This window comes from Astatotilapia calliptera, chromosome 2 (genome assembly GCF_964374335.1).
Source record: "Astatotilapia calliptera chromosome 2, fAstCal68.1, whole genome shotgun sequence".
Taxonomy (NCBI): domain Eukaryota; kingdom Metazoa; phylum Chordata; class Actinopteri; order Cichliformes; family Cichlidae; genus Astatotilapia; species Astatotilapia calliptera.
In genome coordinates, this window is record NC_137423.1 from 31,579,263 (window position 1) to 31,594,217 (window position 14,955).

Below are 14,955 nucleotides of genomic sequence, written 5' to 3' on the forward strand. Positions count from 1 at the left end.
ATATATTAAATGAATAATTGAAGACCATCACTGAAAATAATTGGCACCTGCTCAGCCAGGTTTGGTTTATTTATGGTGATGAAGACTGGGTCATTGTGTGACCTTAGTCTTTTTTTTTTTTTTCTTTTTTTTTTAAGTTTGAAAAACTAAACATGCTGCCATCATTGTGGGTGCGTTGTATGGGAGAAAGGACCATCTACCAGGATAGGAGGCTTCTGTTCCACATATTTTTCTCTTTTAATTTGACAGATGTTGCGTGCTCCCCATCTCTATGGCACTGAAAGGCTAAGGAGGGGGAATTGCCATGTGTAAAAGCATGAAGTATTGAGGCTTTTCACATGCGATGGCTCTGTGGTTGCCTGACAGCAAAAAGATCATTATGTGTTTTAGCTTCAAAGCATGCTACCTTAATTCGCTTGTCACTGCTGTGCACTTGAGGAAAGAGAGCTGCAAAGTTGCTGTTCTGTTTATAAAACTCATGATGCATTAAACAGCTTTATAAACTGAATATTAGATCTTCAGTTTGCTGCTGCAGAATTAAAGACTAACATTAGGAAATCGATCTCAAGACTACACACCTGGAAAGAATGCTGTTAGTCCAAACAAGACAAGTGAAGGGTTTTAACATGAAATGAGACATTCTTACAGTATATAGTAACCATTTGTACATAGTATAGGATTTTGGCTTTTTGTGCACAGTTTTCATTTATTTTTTCCATTTTTATTTTTAAATCTAATTCACTTTTTCTTCCTGTCCATGTGCTGCTGTATGTAACAAGTGAATTTCCCAGTTTGGGATTAAATAAAAGCTGCCTATTCTGCTAATTTAAAACATCAAAGCTAACAGGTGTGAACCAGTTTGTGTGTAAGAACTTTTATGAATCCTTGGTTTCAAACGGCCTCTGTTTGGATGAGATGCATCCAGAAATTTGGGACGTGCTCAAAATATGTGACCAGCACAATATGTGACAGAACAGCATAAAATAGAATTACAAATAGTGAGCTCATCAGACCTGTAAGGGTAGACCGTGCATTACCTGCTGCCAGCACACATCCTGAAGCCCCGAGGATACTGTCAGAGGTCAAACGGCAGAGTGAGCAATGTAGTTGCCATCTTTAGAAGAAGGTGGTGCATGTTTGCATGAAACAAACCAGAGTTTGTTAATGTCAGAGAAGTGTTGTGCTCAATCTGTTGAAAACAGATCTGATATCACTTCACACCTGCAGGATTCACGGCAGCCTTGGAGGACAGCATGACTTCTCCAGTCATACTCATACTGTTGGCAATCCGGGTGGCAGTTGCCATGTTTTTGTGGGAAGTGCTGAGATTTCAGATGGGGAAGAATACTTGGGGAAAATCTCTGGCACCTGAAATAACAGGGACACTCCCCCACACCTGCTGTGCCCTGAAATTAAAAATAAAACTTGATGCTACTGAACAAAGTCTTTCACATCAAGTGTGTGTGTGTGTGTGTACGCAGTGTGTATGCACATGGTGACAGGTTCTTCCCTTGCATCCATGCATCTGCGTCATTGATGATCACAACCTCAGCATCTCGCCAAATTAAAAATACAGACTTGCATAAATGAGTGACAGAAATAGGAGCGAGAGCGGGAGGAGTGGAAGATAAAAATAAGGTTGTCTGTTAATGAGGTGAATTGTGTGCACTAATCAATATGAATATGTTCTCGAGACAGAGGATGTCTTATATGAACACACAGATTTAATAGGCGACCTCAAGCTGTGCCAACTAAATTGTGTCGCTCTCTGTGATTGGTCCAACAAGAGAAAAACATGTTAAGGCCTCACATTGTCAGCCTTTATCTGCTGTCTCCCATCTGCTATGGCAGCTAATAGGAAAACAGTTTATGCCTGAAACTGAATGAATAAGTGTCTCATCAGGCTCCATCATCTACTCTGAGCTTAGAGTTGCAGCACTAAACAAACTGTTCAAGGCTGTGAGGTCCCTGGTCTCTTAATGGGACATCAGACATGGCCAAAAAATGATGGATGCCTCTGTTTATATACTCTTTATGGATGGAAAGTACATTTATTTAAGTGCTGTGCTAAAAGTATTGAGGCTCTTGTGGCCAGGGGCGGATCTACAGGGATAGCATGGGGTGGCAAGTGCCATCATATAATGATCTCATGCCACCCTAGTTTTGCTTATCACAATGCTGTTTACTAAAAATAAGCTAGCATTAACACTTTGAGCCTGGCTACAATTAACACTGAATATAAATTCTAAAAGTGAATATACTGAATGACTGATGTAGGATGACATAGGAACAAGCTGCAGCCAGGCTGAGTCTTTTATTTTGTTTTTTAATTTTATTGATAGACCACTAATATATATATATATATGATTAAAAAATCTATATACATGATGATCTTTTTTGAATACTGTTGACATGTTTAGTGCAGGAAGAAACAATAAAAAGGGCATTTTCAGTTGTTTTGTTTTGTGTGCCAGTGAGGGTACCAGTGAATGTCACAGTACCTGCCAAAAAGCCACCAAAGGCAACGTAAACACTGTCTCGAGGTGGAAACCAGGAGGAGTGATACACCTCCTGTTGTTTAGGCCTCCGGTGTGCACCTCTGTCTTGTAGTGGACAAACTAATTTTGTGTGTCATGTGTGGCATCTTATTGTGACAGACGATTGTTCTCTAATTTTAGTTTTACCTTGTGACTTACCTTGTTTCCTTTTTTACTTTCTCACACTCGTTGACTCTGGAGTTTGTCCCTTAATTGAACTCACTTGGAACACATTATATAAGGACTGCACTCACGTTCAGCTCACTCTTTTCACTCCCAGGGGCAGCAGCTGAGGTGTGTTTGGTTTGTTCTTCTGAGTTTAAACCTTAAGTGAGTGACTTGACCGTGGTGCAGGAGGTTGGGAAGCGCATCTGTAACTGGAAGGTTGCCGGTTTGATCCCTGGGCTCTCTTTCCTGGTTGTTGCGTCCTTGGGCAAGACACTTTACCCTACCGCCTACTGGTGTTAGCCAGAGGGGCCGATGGCGCGATATGGCAGCCTCACTTCTGTCAGTCTGCCCCAGAGCAGCTGTGGGTACAACTGTAGTGTATGAATGTGAGAGTAAATGAATAATGGAATTGCGCTTTGGGTGCCTTGAAAAGCGCTATATAAATCCAATCCATTATTATTATATTTTGACACACCAGTCCAATCTGACATTCCATTTGGTGCTCAATTGATCTGTCAAATGTATAAATACATGCGACTGTGAGATTTGTATAGAATATTTGTATATGCCACTTAGTTCAGAGGGTCAATGTGAGATTAGAAATTCTATCAAAAATGAAATTATTCAAAAATTGTCTGAAATTCAGCCAGTTCCATTGATTTTAATTATAATGATCAACACATTTGGTAAAATGATGACCTCAGAAAAAGAGATTCAACAATGAAGCAAGTAACAAACTACAATATTAACAAGTTGGACAAAAGTAAGCAAACCCATATGGGGCATAAATTATTTTTACCACATATGTTGATGACGACAGCACAGTTTTCACAGAAAAAGGAGATCCGAGCCTCACTTTCCCCTCATAGGTTGTCCTGTCTCTCTTGTGATGTCACTGACAGCAGATGTCCTTAATATGGTCATATCAGGCGTACAGCGCTGGCAGTGAGCACAACAGCCCCACCCACCTGCTGTTCAAATCTTTTGTTTGTGAGAGGCATTCAGTCTACAGAAAGATTGGCTTACAGGAAGAGGAGCTTAAAAAGACTTGTTTCAAGACAGTTGTTGAATTGAAGAGCTTCAAAAAGACTGAGCATGAGATCAATTAGTTTTGTTATGAGGTTTAAATCATGCTTACTGCCATCCAAGGATAAAAATGTTGAGATAGAAATGAGTATAATGGTTCTATTTAATGTATATTTAATCTGAAGTTGCTGATCACTTGAATTGTATGCGTTTTCATTACATGCATTATATATTGTGCAGAATATGTATTTCCATGAACAGTATGCCTCTGTACAAAACTACAAAGGCATTTAAATCAAACACTCGAGGTGTGATTTGAAAGTGTTTGACTTCAATTTTTAGTAGGTCGCAACTAGGAACAAGCAAAGGCTCAACTAATCTCAGTGACCCCAACAACAAAAAAAACCACACCCCAGTTTCAGTTTGCCACTAAGAATCATTTCTTGTTAGAAACTCTTGTTCCTTTTCCTGCAAAAAAGGAACAAAAAGATGGAAGGAGTCTGGGTCCAGCCACACCATGGGCCAAAGGATTTTGTCTCCCAAAATGAATGATGAACAAAAACTAAACTATCAAATAAAACTGCAAAAGATAAACAAAAACCAAGAGATATCAGTGCAAGTGAGGGAGGCAATCATTACAAACCTGCCAGAGACAGGAGTGGTCTACTCAACAATCTTGTTCAATAAATAAAGACAAGATCACTCGCTGGTCATCTCACTAAGATCCAAAGTTCTGAAAGGCCACAGAAGAGAACTAAAGTGCAGATGCACAAATGTATTTCCTTGCTTGAAAAAAATCAACTTCACAACATAGAGAGCAGTCTACTAGAAGAAGGTGTATCATTATCAGAGTCTGCAATGAAGAGACTCCCACATGAATGTAAATACAGGTGGTCTACAAAAAGGTGCAAACCACTGGTTACACTCAAGAATAAGAGGGCCAGACTGGACTTGGCTAACAAATATCTCAAAAAGTGACTGCTGGTACATGTAGCAGGATGAATTGTGACGTATAAAGGGATGTACTCAGATTCAGCCAGTTGATGTAGAATTGATCTGACAGAGCTTTAGAGTGCAAAAGCATGTCTGAGTGCATATTACAAAAGCATTCCAAGAGCTTCTCAAGGTGAAGAAAGGTGATAGTTTTTGATAACCAAGTTATTCACCTGATCTCCTACAGAAGAGGCCTATTGCGTGCCACAGTTTGTGTCTGTCTTGTTTTAAACATAATCATTGTGGCCTAAACCTCATGCTTTTGGAACTAAAAGAGTGAGGGTGAGAAGTTATCACCTAACAGCTTTGTGAAGCTGAATGAAAACAAATTCCTTAAGATTTTCTGCAAAGGCTTAAACAGAGGTTTTTAAACCAGAGTAATAAAAGTAAAAGTAATTACTTATGTTTGTATGAGATGAAGTCATGATTTTGGCCTGTTCCATGTCCACATACTTTTAGTCCTAAAGAGGGCCACTTTCCACTTCAGTTATCAGTGACTAAAGCACACGTTACACAACTACACTTTAGATTTCTCTTATTTTGCATCTCCCAGTTTTGCAGTGAATTTGGTTTCAGATACATCACGTTAATTACACAACTAAACATGAACTTTACACGCTGAAACTTCTCCACTGACACTGAAACAAAATATCAAATGATTCATTGTCTTGTTAGCTAAGTCTTGTCAGACCTTTTCTGTCCCAAAAGACACCCACATTTTGTCTGATTCATACATTTCTTTCAAGTTCACAGTGCATTAAAAGGCAGAGATTTGAAAACGATTCTTGGACTAGCTGTGCTGACCAATTCAAATGACTTTTTGCAATACCTCACAGGGTTTAGGTCCTCAGATGCCTTTAATGATAAGCTTAACCTCCCCCATACCAAGAGGTCGAGAAATACAAGGAGCCTGACGTAAATGAGACAAACTTTGAGAGAGCGAAGCCATGAAAGCAAAGTTTCTGGAGTTTTCTCCTTGAATTTCCACCCTGTGGGCAGAGATCCGCACTCAGTCCTCACACAAGGTCTTCAGCTGTGTGTGTATGTTTGTATGTGTGAGTGGGGGTTATGGACAGAGTCACCAACACTTTTTTTAGGATCAGGACAGATCCTTTGAACATGCTGTGTTTACACCAGTTCAAATGCCAGCGTTCCAGTGATTCACTTTGACACAGCAGGCAAGTGAGAGAATGTATCTGGGAATGGAGATAGATGTGTGCCTGTGTGTATGTCCTTGCATACATTTATCCACTTTAATATTTTGTTCTGATTAGATGGGCCATAGCTTTGGCATCTCACACACACATACTCAGGTAAGTCTCAGGTAAGCGCCGATGTAAACACACACACACAAGAATGAATCATAAATTGTCTCAGTCTGCATGGATACTAGATCATTATTGTAGAAGGGGCACCAAGAGCCGCCCACATGCAGGTGGGCAGACACACACTTGAAGGTGGACACTTGTTGGTGAGCTGGCTGCCTCCCCCACTCACCCTGAGGCCAAGAATACCCTGTGTGCATTACATGTGCACACACACACGCGACCTTATCTATTCCACAGACCCCCGCTGAGGCCACTAATGCCTCCTTGTTGAATTGCCTCCCCCAATCACTATACCGACGCCAAGAAATCGTGTGACTCCAGACGGTTTTTATTGCCTGCGCTTCGCTCACAGCTTGGAGTTACAAATGACCTTCAAGGAGCAGGTTTTGGTGAGCGTGTGTTCACTGGGGAACAGATGATGCGCATCATGCTGGACCTGGGCTTGACCCGTGCCACGAAGGAAGGACTCACTTGTGAGTAAACTCTGCCCACCCCTGCCCTGACACAGTTAATTTCACATGGAAAAAAACAAAACAAAACTCCATGTCCCCTGTCATCCATCCCACGTCCCGCCCGTGCGCGCTGCTTCGCGCCTTTTCTAGCAAATCATTTGTTCTGCAGCCAAATTGGCTCAAGGATGCGACTTATGGGACCTATTCAGTCAAATGGGTACTCTGTGTCCCTGTGTCATTGTTACTGGTAGTCATCCCATCATCTTTATTCACATCCACAGCGCAAAGAAAATCCACATTTCATCAGTCCACTGGAGGATTAATAATGCATTGCTTTGGTAAATGTGACATTTGCAAAGAGGATTGGTGTGAATAAATGCAGCCTGATGTGCAGGTGTTGTACTACTACGATATGTCAGTGGTGTTATCTCTCCCTTTCACACACACTAATATAACCAGGTCATATGCTGTGGTAGATGATTTCGCTCCACCGCTGGGTTTCCCTTTCATGTTCATCTGTTATTCTGAACTGTAGGCGTCTATCGGCTTCTTTCTAGCCTGGCCTACACCGAAGAAGAGAAACGATAACTTGACTTTAAGGCCAGATGAGTTTTCCCACCTCCACCTCCCCAGAGTACATGTGCCACGAGGCTACACACAAATTCGTTTAATGTGCAGTAGTCATGCAGCAATAATTCTTACTTTTTTCCCAGTAATTAGTTTTTTGTCACCTCCATCCACCTCCAATCCTCCCACACTGCGAGTTGTCTTAAACGATGAACAAAGAAATTATTGCAATAGTTAAACTAAATACTGGATATTTGTATTAAACGTTGGGGAATGGTTAGAATATTTAATACATGCTCAGAAAGAAAATGTAACGAATTATAAAAACAAATTATAAAATTTCTAGTTTATGTTGTGTTTCATTATCACAGCATAATAAATGATTAATGTTGAATTATATTATTTTTCTTTTGACAGCCAGTGGAGGTCTGCCGCCAAGATGACAGTGGCAAGCTTTGCCATTGCCTTTCTAGTCGCTTCCTCCGGTAACTCCTCCTCCCAGGCTGACGTAGAGGATCCTCCGCTACCCACGGCAGTGGGCGAAGACCGGCCACGGGGATAAAAAGCTCCTCGGGACTCCGGTCCGTCACTGCCTGAAGCAGCAGTGACTCGGTCACCAGAGCTGAATCTCAGCAGAGATAGCATCAAGCAGGCACTTCCACGCCGTGCAGGCTAACTCGCTTTCGGCTTTGGTTCGAGATGGAAACTCGTCGCACCGTGAGGGGCTCCAGCGCCCGCAACTACAAGGGTAAGTTCCTCACCATTTTGCATCTGCAGATTCTACAGGTGCATTCATGTGCTTATAGCTGACACCTTTTTACTTACCTTTGAACACGTTTCAGTTTTTTTAGTGTTTTCAGGGAATATTGTCGTGTCATTTTGGGTTTAAGCAGCCTTTGTTAGACAGAAAAACAAAGTGTAGACTTCGATTTACGCGCAGTCAGTCTGACTGTTTTCTAATCATTTTACTGTGAATATAAACTGTATATGTCAGCTACATATTATGAGAGTTAAAGAAACGTGTCAGGGATGCTCACTCTGGGGTACAGATTTTGTGATCTGCTTAAAAAGTTACTTGGTCAAAGCTTTTTCATCTGCTCTCCATACTGTTTTACGCATGGAGAGATAAAAGCATGAGTTTTGCGCGCACAATTTGTTACTTTAACGTTAGTGTAAATATGAAAGACATATGCCCTATTTGACTCCAGAGCTCTGGTTCCAGCTGTCTCTCAGCGTCCAGCGCGGCTAATAGTCCAACTTGTTAAGAGGTCAGGGGTGAGACGCTGGAAAATCTTGCGCACAATAGATGAAAAGGAACCTCGTTAATATTTAACGCATGTACTTTTCCCGCCTTGCCCACTTTTTTGTGCACCGTAATCTGAGCGATGCCAAGAAGCTGCTAAATTAATCATAAGAACCGAAACTGATCCGGGTTTGGTTACTAGTTTTACGCGTGCCCTCCGCGTAGACAACCTTTCAGCGGAAACATCCTTTTGGTTGAAACAGCCTGAGAAGTAGAAAACGGGGTAAATGTAACAGGGAGGCAATATGCTTCTCGTTTCTGCCTCTTAAATATATTTTGATTCTTGATTTGTGGCTAATTTATAGTCTAAACTGCTGAAATCCACGGTTATGTAACCATGTCACAAAATCCACTGCTACTTAGGTAAAGTGATAAGGTGGATATGAATGGGTGATTGATTTTTGTAATGTAAGCTGCTGAATTATATATGAAACCTAAGGTTCTGAATCCATCAACAGGTCACGGGTAAGAGCACAGCGATGTTAAAAGGAATCACTAACAACAAAACAAAAGTTTTGACAGACAGACAAAAAGAAAAAGAAATGGTACCTAAAGCTGAATCCAATCTCTTTTTCTTTGCCAGTCACTCTTTCTCACACACAATGTGCACGTTTTTCCAAGCTGCTACTCCTGCAGCTTTCTCATGCTAACATTGCCTTTTTCTTCTCTTTCCAGGTGGACTAACCCTATGGCTGATTCTGTGGCTGGTGGTGGTGAAGCCGGGTGGGGTCACAGCATGCCCCAAGCTGTGTGTGTGTTACCCTACGCCCATGACGGTCAGCTGCCAGTCCCAGAACCTCACCATAGTGCCGGCCGGTGTGCCCTACAACTCACAACGTGTTTTCCTCCAGAACAACCGCATCACAGAGCTTCGCGCAGACTCTTTTGGCTTTGAGACACAAGTGAGCAGAGTGACAACACTATTTATAGAAATTATGTGCAGAAATGTATTTTTCCTCTCTCATGCCATTATTCTTATTTTTCTTTGCTGTCCTGTTGAATTCCTCTGCAGGTCCTTTGGCTATATGGCAACAACATCACATGGATTGAGGCCGGAGCCTTTAGTAACCTCAGGGTACTGGAAGAGCTGGATCTGGGTGACAACCCTTCACTGCGCCACTTGGAAGGTGGAGCCTTCAGGGGCTTGGAGAAGCTGCAGAGCCTGCATATGCATCGTTGCAAGCTGGCCACTCTCCCCCATGATCTCTTCCACAAGCTGTACAGCCTGCAATTTCTCTATCTGCAGGTAAAGACAACATTCACACACACACACCTAAAAGATGACCAGTACGTTCACAGTAAGATGTTGGATAGTAATACATGGGTATGATCAAGGGTATGCAAAATTACTACGTTTAGTTGTGTTGTAGAATTGATTTAAAGCTTGCACAGGCTGCACACCCACACGCACGTTGATGCTTTCATATTGCACGTGTTGAAGCGTGAGTTGCACACACCACAGGCATTTATATGCAAACAAAAATAAGTTGTAAAAATAAAAAGATGCAGAAATGTATATCTACAAAGAAAATTAGAACCATTGAGCAGTTAAAAAACACTGAAACTATCGTATAAGGATAGATTTACAATATGACAATAGATTTATTTAATTACTATAAACTCAATGCAGATAATGATCAATGTAAGCTAAGTGGGTAGTTGACAGATCTTCTAATAATATAAATTGTAAAAGAAAAAACAAAACACATGTCCACACATTTACTTTCAGCAAGTGTATCTACAAGTCAGAGGAAGTAATATCAATCCAAACTTAAAATACACATATAGATGGCAAGGATGGTGATACAATCACCACTTGTAGAAGGCAGGAAAATTACTACAACACTTCATATTCATCCTTAAGTTAATTTTATTTAAAATAAGTGAAAAAGAAAACCTAAAGTCATCTTTTTAAATCACTTCAAAACCAGTACAATAGATCCAAATAGTTTTTTTTTTTAAAGTAGAGATATAATATAACAGGCAGTGATTTGATTTTAATGCATTGAAAATTAGCTTGCAGAGATGCCATGTGCATTATTTTTTTGGTTGCTGTCAGCTTTTGGCAGCTAACAGTGAGATCTCATCTGTTCCTGAATTTAAACTCTCTTCCAATCAGACAATAACTGCCTGCCAAGAAGCCTTCTGAGGGAATTAAAGAGAACACATCCCACATTCAGTGTGACTCAGACAATGCAGGTCACTTCTCAGTGTTATAAAGCTACTTTCAAACAGATCACTTCTCACGTGTGCATAAATTATAACTGCAATCAGAGGGAGGTGAGATATTCTTTTATTTATTTATTTTTACTGCTCATATTGATCGCTGACTCAAAGAGAAATGTTGGATGTTCAGTAATTCGTTAAAGGCGGCTTTTGTGTCACACATTGTGTGAGCTTCCAATCATTTCTAGATTTCAGGATTCAAAATCAGCTTTGACCTTTTGTTGTAAGACTTGAATCTGTTGTATGCAGTCTTTAACAAAAACCACCATACCCAGCTTCTTTAGTCTTTCTCATAGACTGTATACTAAAGATAGATGTAAACATTATGATGTTAATCATTAGTTTCAAGTTTTTTAAGACAGCAACTTGCAGTCACGAAGTAGCCTTTTTATATATATATATATACAATCCATCATCATTTATTTTAGTCTTAGTGGGATTATAATTTGTAATGTGAACATCATGGTTTGCATGGTAAGACATTAAACTAGTGACTGAAACCACAAACTCATCACAAAAGTGTCTAATGAGCTGAGAATTAAACCAGCAGTCGCCCCCTTCTGACAACTAAACAGATTGCAAGCTTAAGTCACTTCTGCATTGGAGACTATGTGTATCTTTTATATGCAGTCTATAGTTTTACTTTTCACTTTTTTCCCAGCACTAAATGTTGCATTTTGACTTTGCTGCAGGAAAATCAACTCCATTTTCTGCATGATGACCTTTTCTCTGATCTGGTCAACCTCACCCATCTGTTCCTGCATGGGAACCGTATCCGTACCCTCACTGAAAATGTGTTCAGGGGTCTGGTCAACCTGGACCGTCTCCTTCTGCATGACAATCGCATCAGGCAGGTCAACCGCAAGGCCTTTCGTGACCTTGGCCGTCTTACCATCCTCTACCTGTTCAACAACTCCCTGGCTGAGCTACCAGGACAGACCATGAAAGATGTCCAAGACATCCAGTTCCTCCGCCTCAATGGTAACCCCTGGTCCTGTGGCTGTGAGGCACGTCCCCTTTGGGAGTGGTTCCGCAAGGCCCGCATCTCCTCATCTGACCTTGTGTGCACTTCCCCATCTACACGTCGTGGTCAGGACCTCCGATTCCTCCGAGAAATGGATTTCGCTCTCTGCCCTCTTCCTGACCCCGGCTCTCTGGCTGGATCCACCACAACCACCTTCAGTACCAAGACCCGCTGGTGGTTCTCCAAGAACAAACCCGAATCCAAATCAAAGTCCTTGTACCAGAAGAGCTCAGAAACAGTGAAGTCATTCCCTTTCCCTGCGGTCAAGCCTCAGTTCCCCTCCAAGTATGAACTGTCAGCTGATGAGGCAGCCCTCCCCAAACTCGACCAAGAAGAATACTGGACCAACTATGGCAATGAAGATTCCTCTGTCCGCTGTGTTGAGCTGGACTGTGCTCCAAGCTATGACGACCAAGCCTTCCCCTCATTCTCCTCCCTAGCCATCACTCCACGCCCACTCCACCTCCTCACCCTCACCATACTCTTATTCTCCTTCCATTTCCTTTTCAGCTGAACTCCTTTCTCCTTTCTACCTGTTTCTTTCTCTGATTTCTCCCTCTCCTCTTTCTAATACTAACAAAAACCTGGATCTTGAGTCCTTTCAGTTGCCTCCTCAACATGCAAGGGGTGCTACACTGAAGCAGGAGACAGGCAAGGCAGCAGGGAGCTGCTTAAAAGTGCCAGGTCAGTTGAGCTGATGTAGAGCCAGACACAATTGATCGTGAAATACCTGATCTTTCATAGTACAGGCTTAGGATGACATCAGAGCTGAATGACAGTGACAACACAAAGGCAGAAAACTACGAAGTTAGCTGGTGGGGTCTCCAGATGTCTTTTTTTTTTTCTATCACAGCTGTAAACAGCGCAGGCGTTGTAAAACTATCCAGCTGTTTTCTATATTAACTAGTACTCACCATCCAATTATCACTAACATTATTAAAGGAAGATTATTTGGCATTACCAGAAGTAGGATAAAGATGTGGATTAACAAGAGAGATCTAGGAGGAGAGAAGTAAAGCAGTTTGAGGTGTTCACTTCAATGCAACCAGGAGTGACTAACCTCCCTCCTTCAGATTCAAAACCTTGTGTGATCCCAGAGATGCCAGCAAACCATCTGTACATACCACACACCATCACTGTACATATGCATCCAGCACACTGTATCTTAGACTAGATGGATTTGTACTTTGATCGTAGTAAACAGCTGTTTGTGAAGATAGAAGAGATGCTTAGACTGTAAAAGGATGGCAAGCAAATTAAATATGCACCTCTTGATTTCCACTATTATCACTTTGCCCTTTATAAATCTAAAAGTTTTCGATATCCCAGACATGGAGTTATAACTGATTTGTGTGTGGGTTTCAATTTTCTGTTGTGGTTGTGTGAGTGAAACTTAAGTGATGTAGATAAGAGAGTCTAGAAAAGTCTGGAAGAGACGGATCTTCATCTATCTTAGAAAAGTGAGTGCCTGTATGCATGTTGTGTGGAAGTCCAGAAGTCCTATTTTATTACACTTATACCTGATATTGTTTTTTATTATTTTACATGTCTGTATGTGCTTTTTTTCTAACCTGAAATCTGAAAAAAAAAATCCTTCATACACACAAAAAATGACCAAGAACTGTATTTTAAAACTGCATGCAGCATTTACACTCTGAACCATCTCTTCTCTTTATAAGCTGAACCTTTCTAACCCCAGTATGTGTTTATGGAAAAGTGTATGTGTGTTGTTTACGACCAATGAAGCCTAACTGTGACATACAGTCCACGTCGGCCCCACATGTTAAATCTGAAACCAAACCTCGATGATGACTGTGAGTTTCAGAACAGAACATGAGACATACTGTGACATTCGTTAGAGTCTGTTTTTTTTGATGAAAAATTAAAAAACTGTTATGGAAGTGCTTTGCTTTATTAAAAAAATAAAGAAATAATTACACAGAAGTGAGTGGGAGTTTTCTTTGTTCTTGTCTTTGCTCTAATCTCACTCTAAGTGCTCTCTAAGGATGATGCAAAAGAACAAAAAAATCAATAATGAATTTACACGAACACTTAATCAGATGAAAGCAGAGAGCAGAAACCTGAGTAGCAAAGCATAAGACATACAGTTATATAATGCAACAAGTCTTTCAGCAAGTCTGAAATTGATAACCTATTGAATAAGGGCTTTGCATGGAATATTCCATCCAGTAAAATGAGGGAGTCGTGCAAAAGTGAGGATATTTGTTTATAGAAGGGAGGGGATATTTATTATCTGTATAACTGTGTGTAGTAGACGCAGTGTGTGTTCAAGGTATCCAGCCTTGGCTATGTTAAGCCAGTCACTTTTCTCAACATGTGCAGAAGGCAGCTATATCAGGTCGCATTACATATACAGTGAGATGGATGAATAAGCTCTCGAGATGTGCGTGTGTGTGTGCGGGGGTTTGGAGGGAGGGGCTGAGGTATGATTCAGGGCAGAACGGGGAGCACACCAGGGATGAATATGTGATGTGTCCCGGAATCAGCACACCCCCTCAACAGATACTCTCACCATGCTAATGATAATGATGATGATGATGCACACACTCACGCATCTGTTTGCTAGTGCAAGGACACGTGCACGTACATAAACAGCAACATGTGCACACAAAAAGAAGTTTAGCTGAGTTGCCTCCAACTTCACACTTCGTGGTTGGCCTCCATGTAAATAATTATTCACAACTTTCACAGATTGCCTTGTTTTTATTTTAATATTAAAATATGTGATTGTTGCTTCTGGTTGTAGTTCAGATTCACTGAAAAGTGACAAAAATCAGTTTTTTAAGAATTGCATTTTACACAACAAATACTGTCTTTTTTTATAACAAAAAAGGTACCACAAAAAAAATACTGAATATCTGAAAAATCTGCACAAGTCAAGTTAGTCCTGTGATCCTCACACATAAAAATGTAAGCCAATAACTGACGTTTGATAACAAATAAATGAGTCATATGTTACAAATATGGTACAAATAATATAATATTAACATAAAACTATGCATCTTTCTAGAATGTGTTTATTGAGCCTAAAACAAACAAACTATGCTAGTTCCATCTTTCTGCTGGGAACACTGGATGTTTTCCACTTGTGAAGAATCTCTCTCATTGTTTCAAAATTGTTTAAAAGTAGCCTTAATACGTCTTTACTTTGTGATATTGACACCTGCTGACTCTAAAGGAAAACCATTTTATTATAATTGACTTTACCCACCATGGACATAACCTATTCCCCGCGGTTCCCAGTGATCTGCGGGAATAGCTTCTCTGAACCTTAAAAGTACTGAGAAGTTTGTTTGAATCTTTTTCTCCA

General features: G+C 40.7%; 1 protein-coding gene across 1 annotated transcript; it reads left to right on the plus strand.

Moving 5' to 3' along the window:
• The first annotated feature begins 7,574 nt into the window (after positions 1-7,574).
• On the plus strand, positions 7,575-13,568 carry rtn4rl2b (reticulon 4 receptor-like 2b). The gene is made up of 4 exons (XM_026142352.2): positions 7,575-7,819; positions 9,050-9,276; positions 9,387-9,620; positions 11,293-13,568. The coding sequence occupies exons 1-4, from the start codon at positions 7,771-7,773 to the stop codon at positions 12,136-12,138; spliced, it is 1,356 nt and encodes a 451-aa protein (XP_025998137.1). The 5' UTR covers positions 7,575-7,770; the 3' UTR covers positions 12,139-13,568.
• Positions 13,569-14,955: the final 1,387 nt, after the last annotated feature.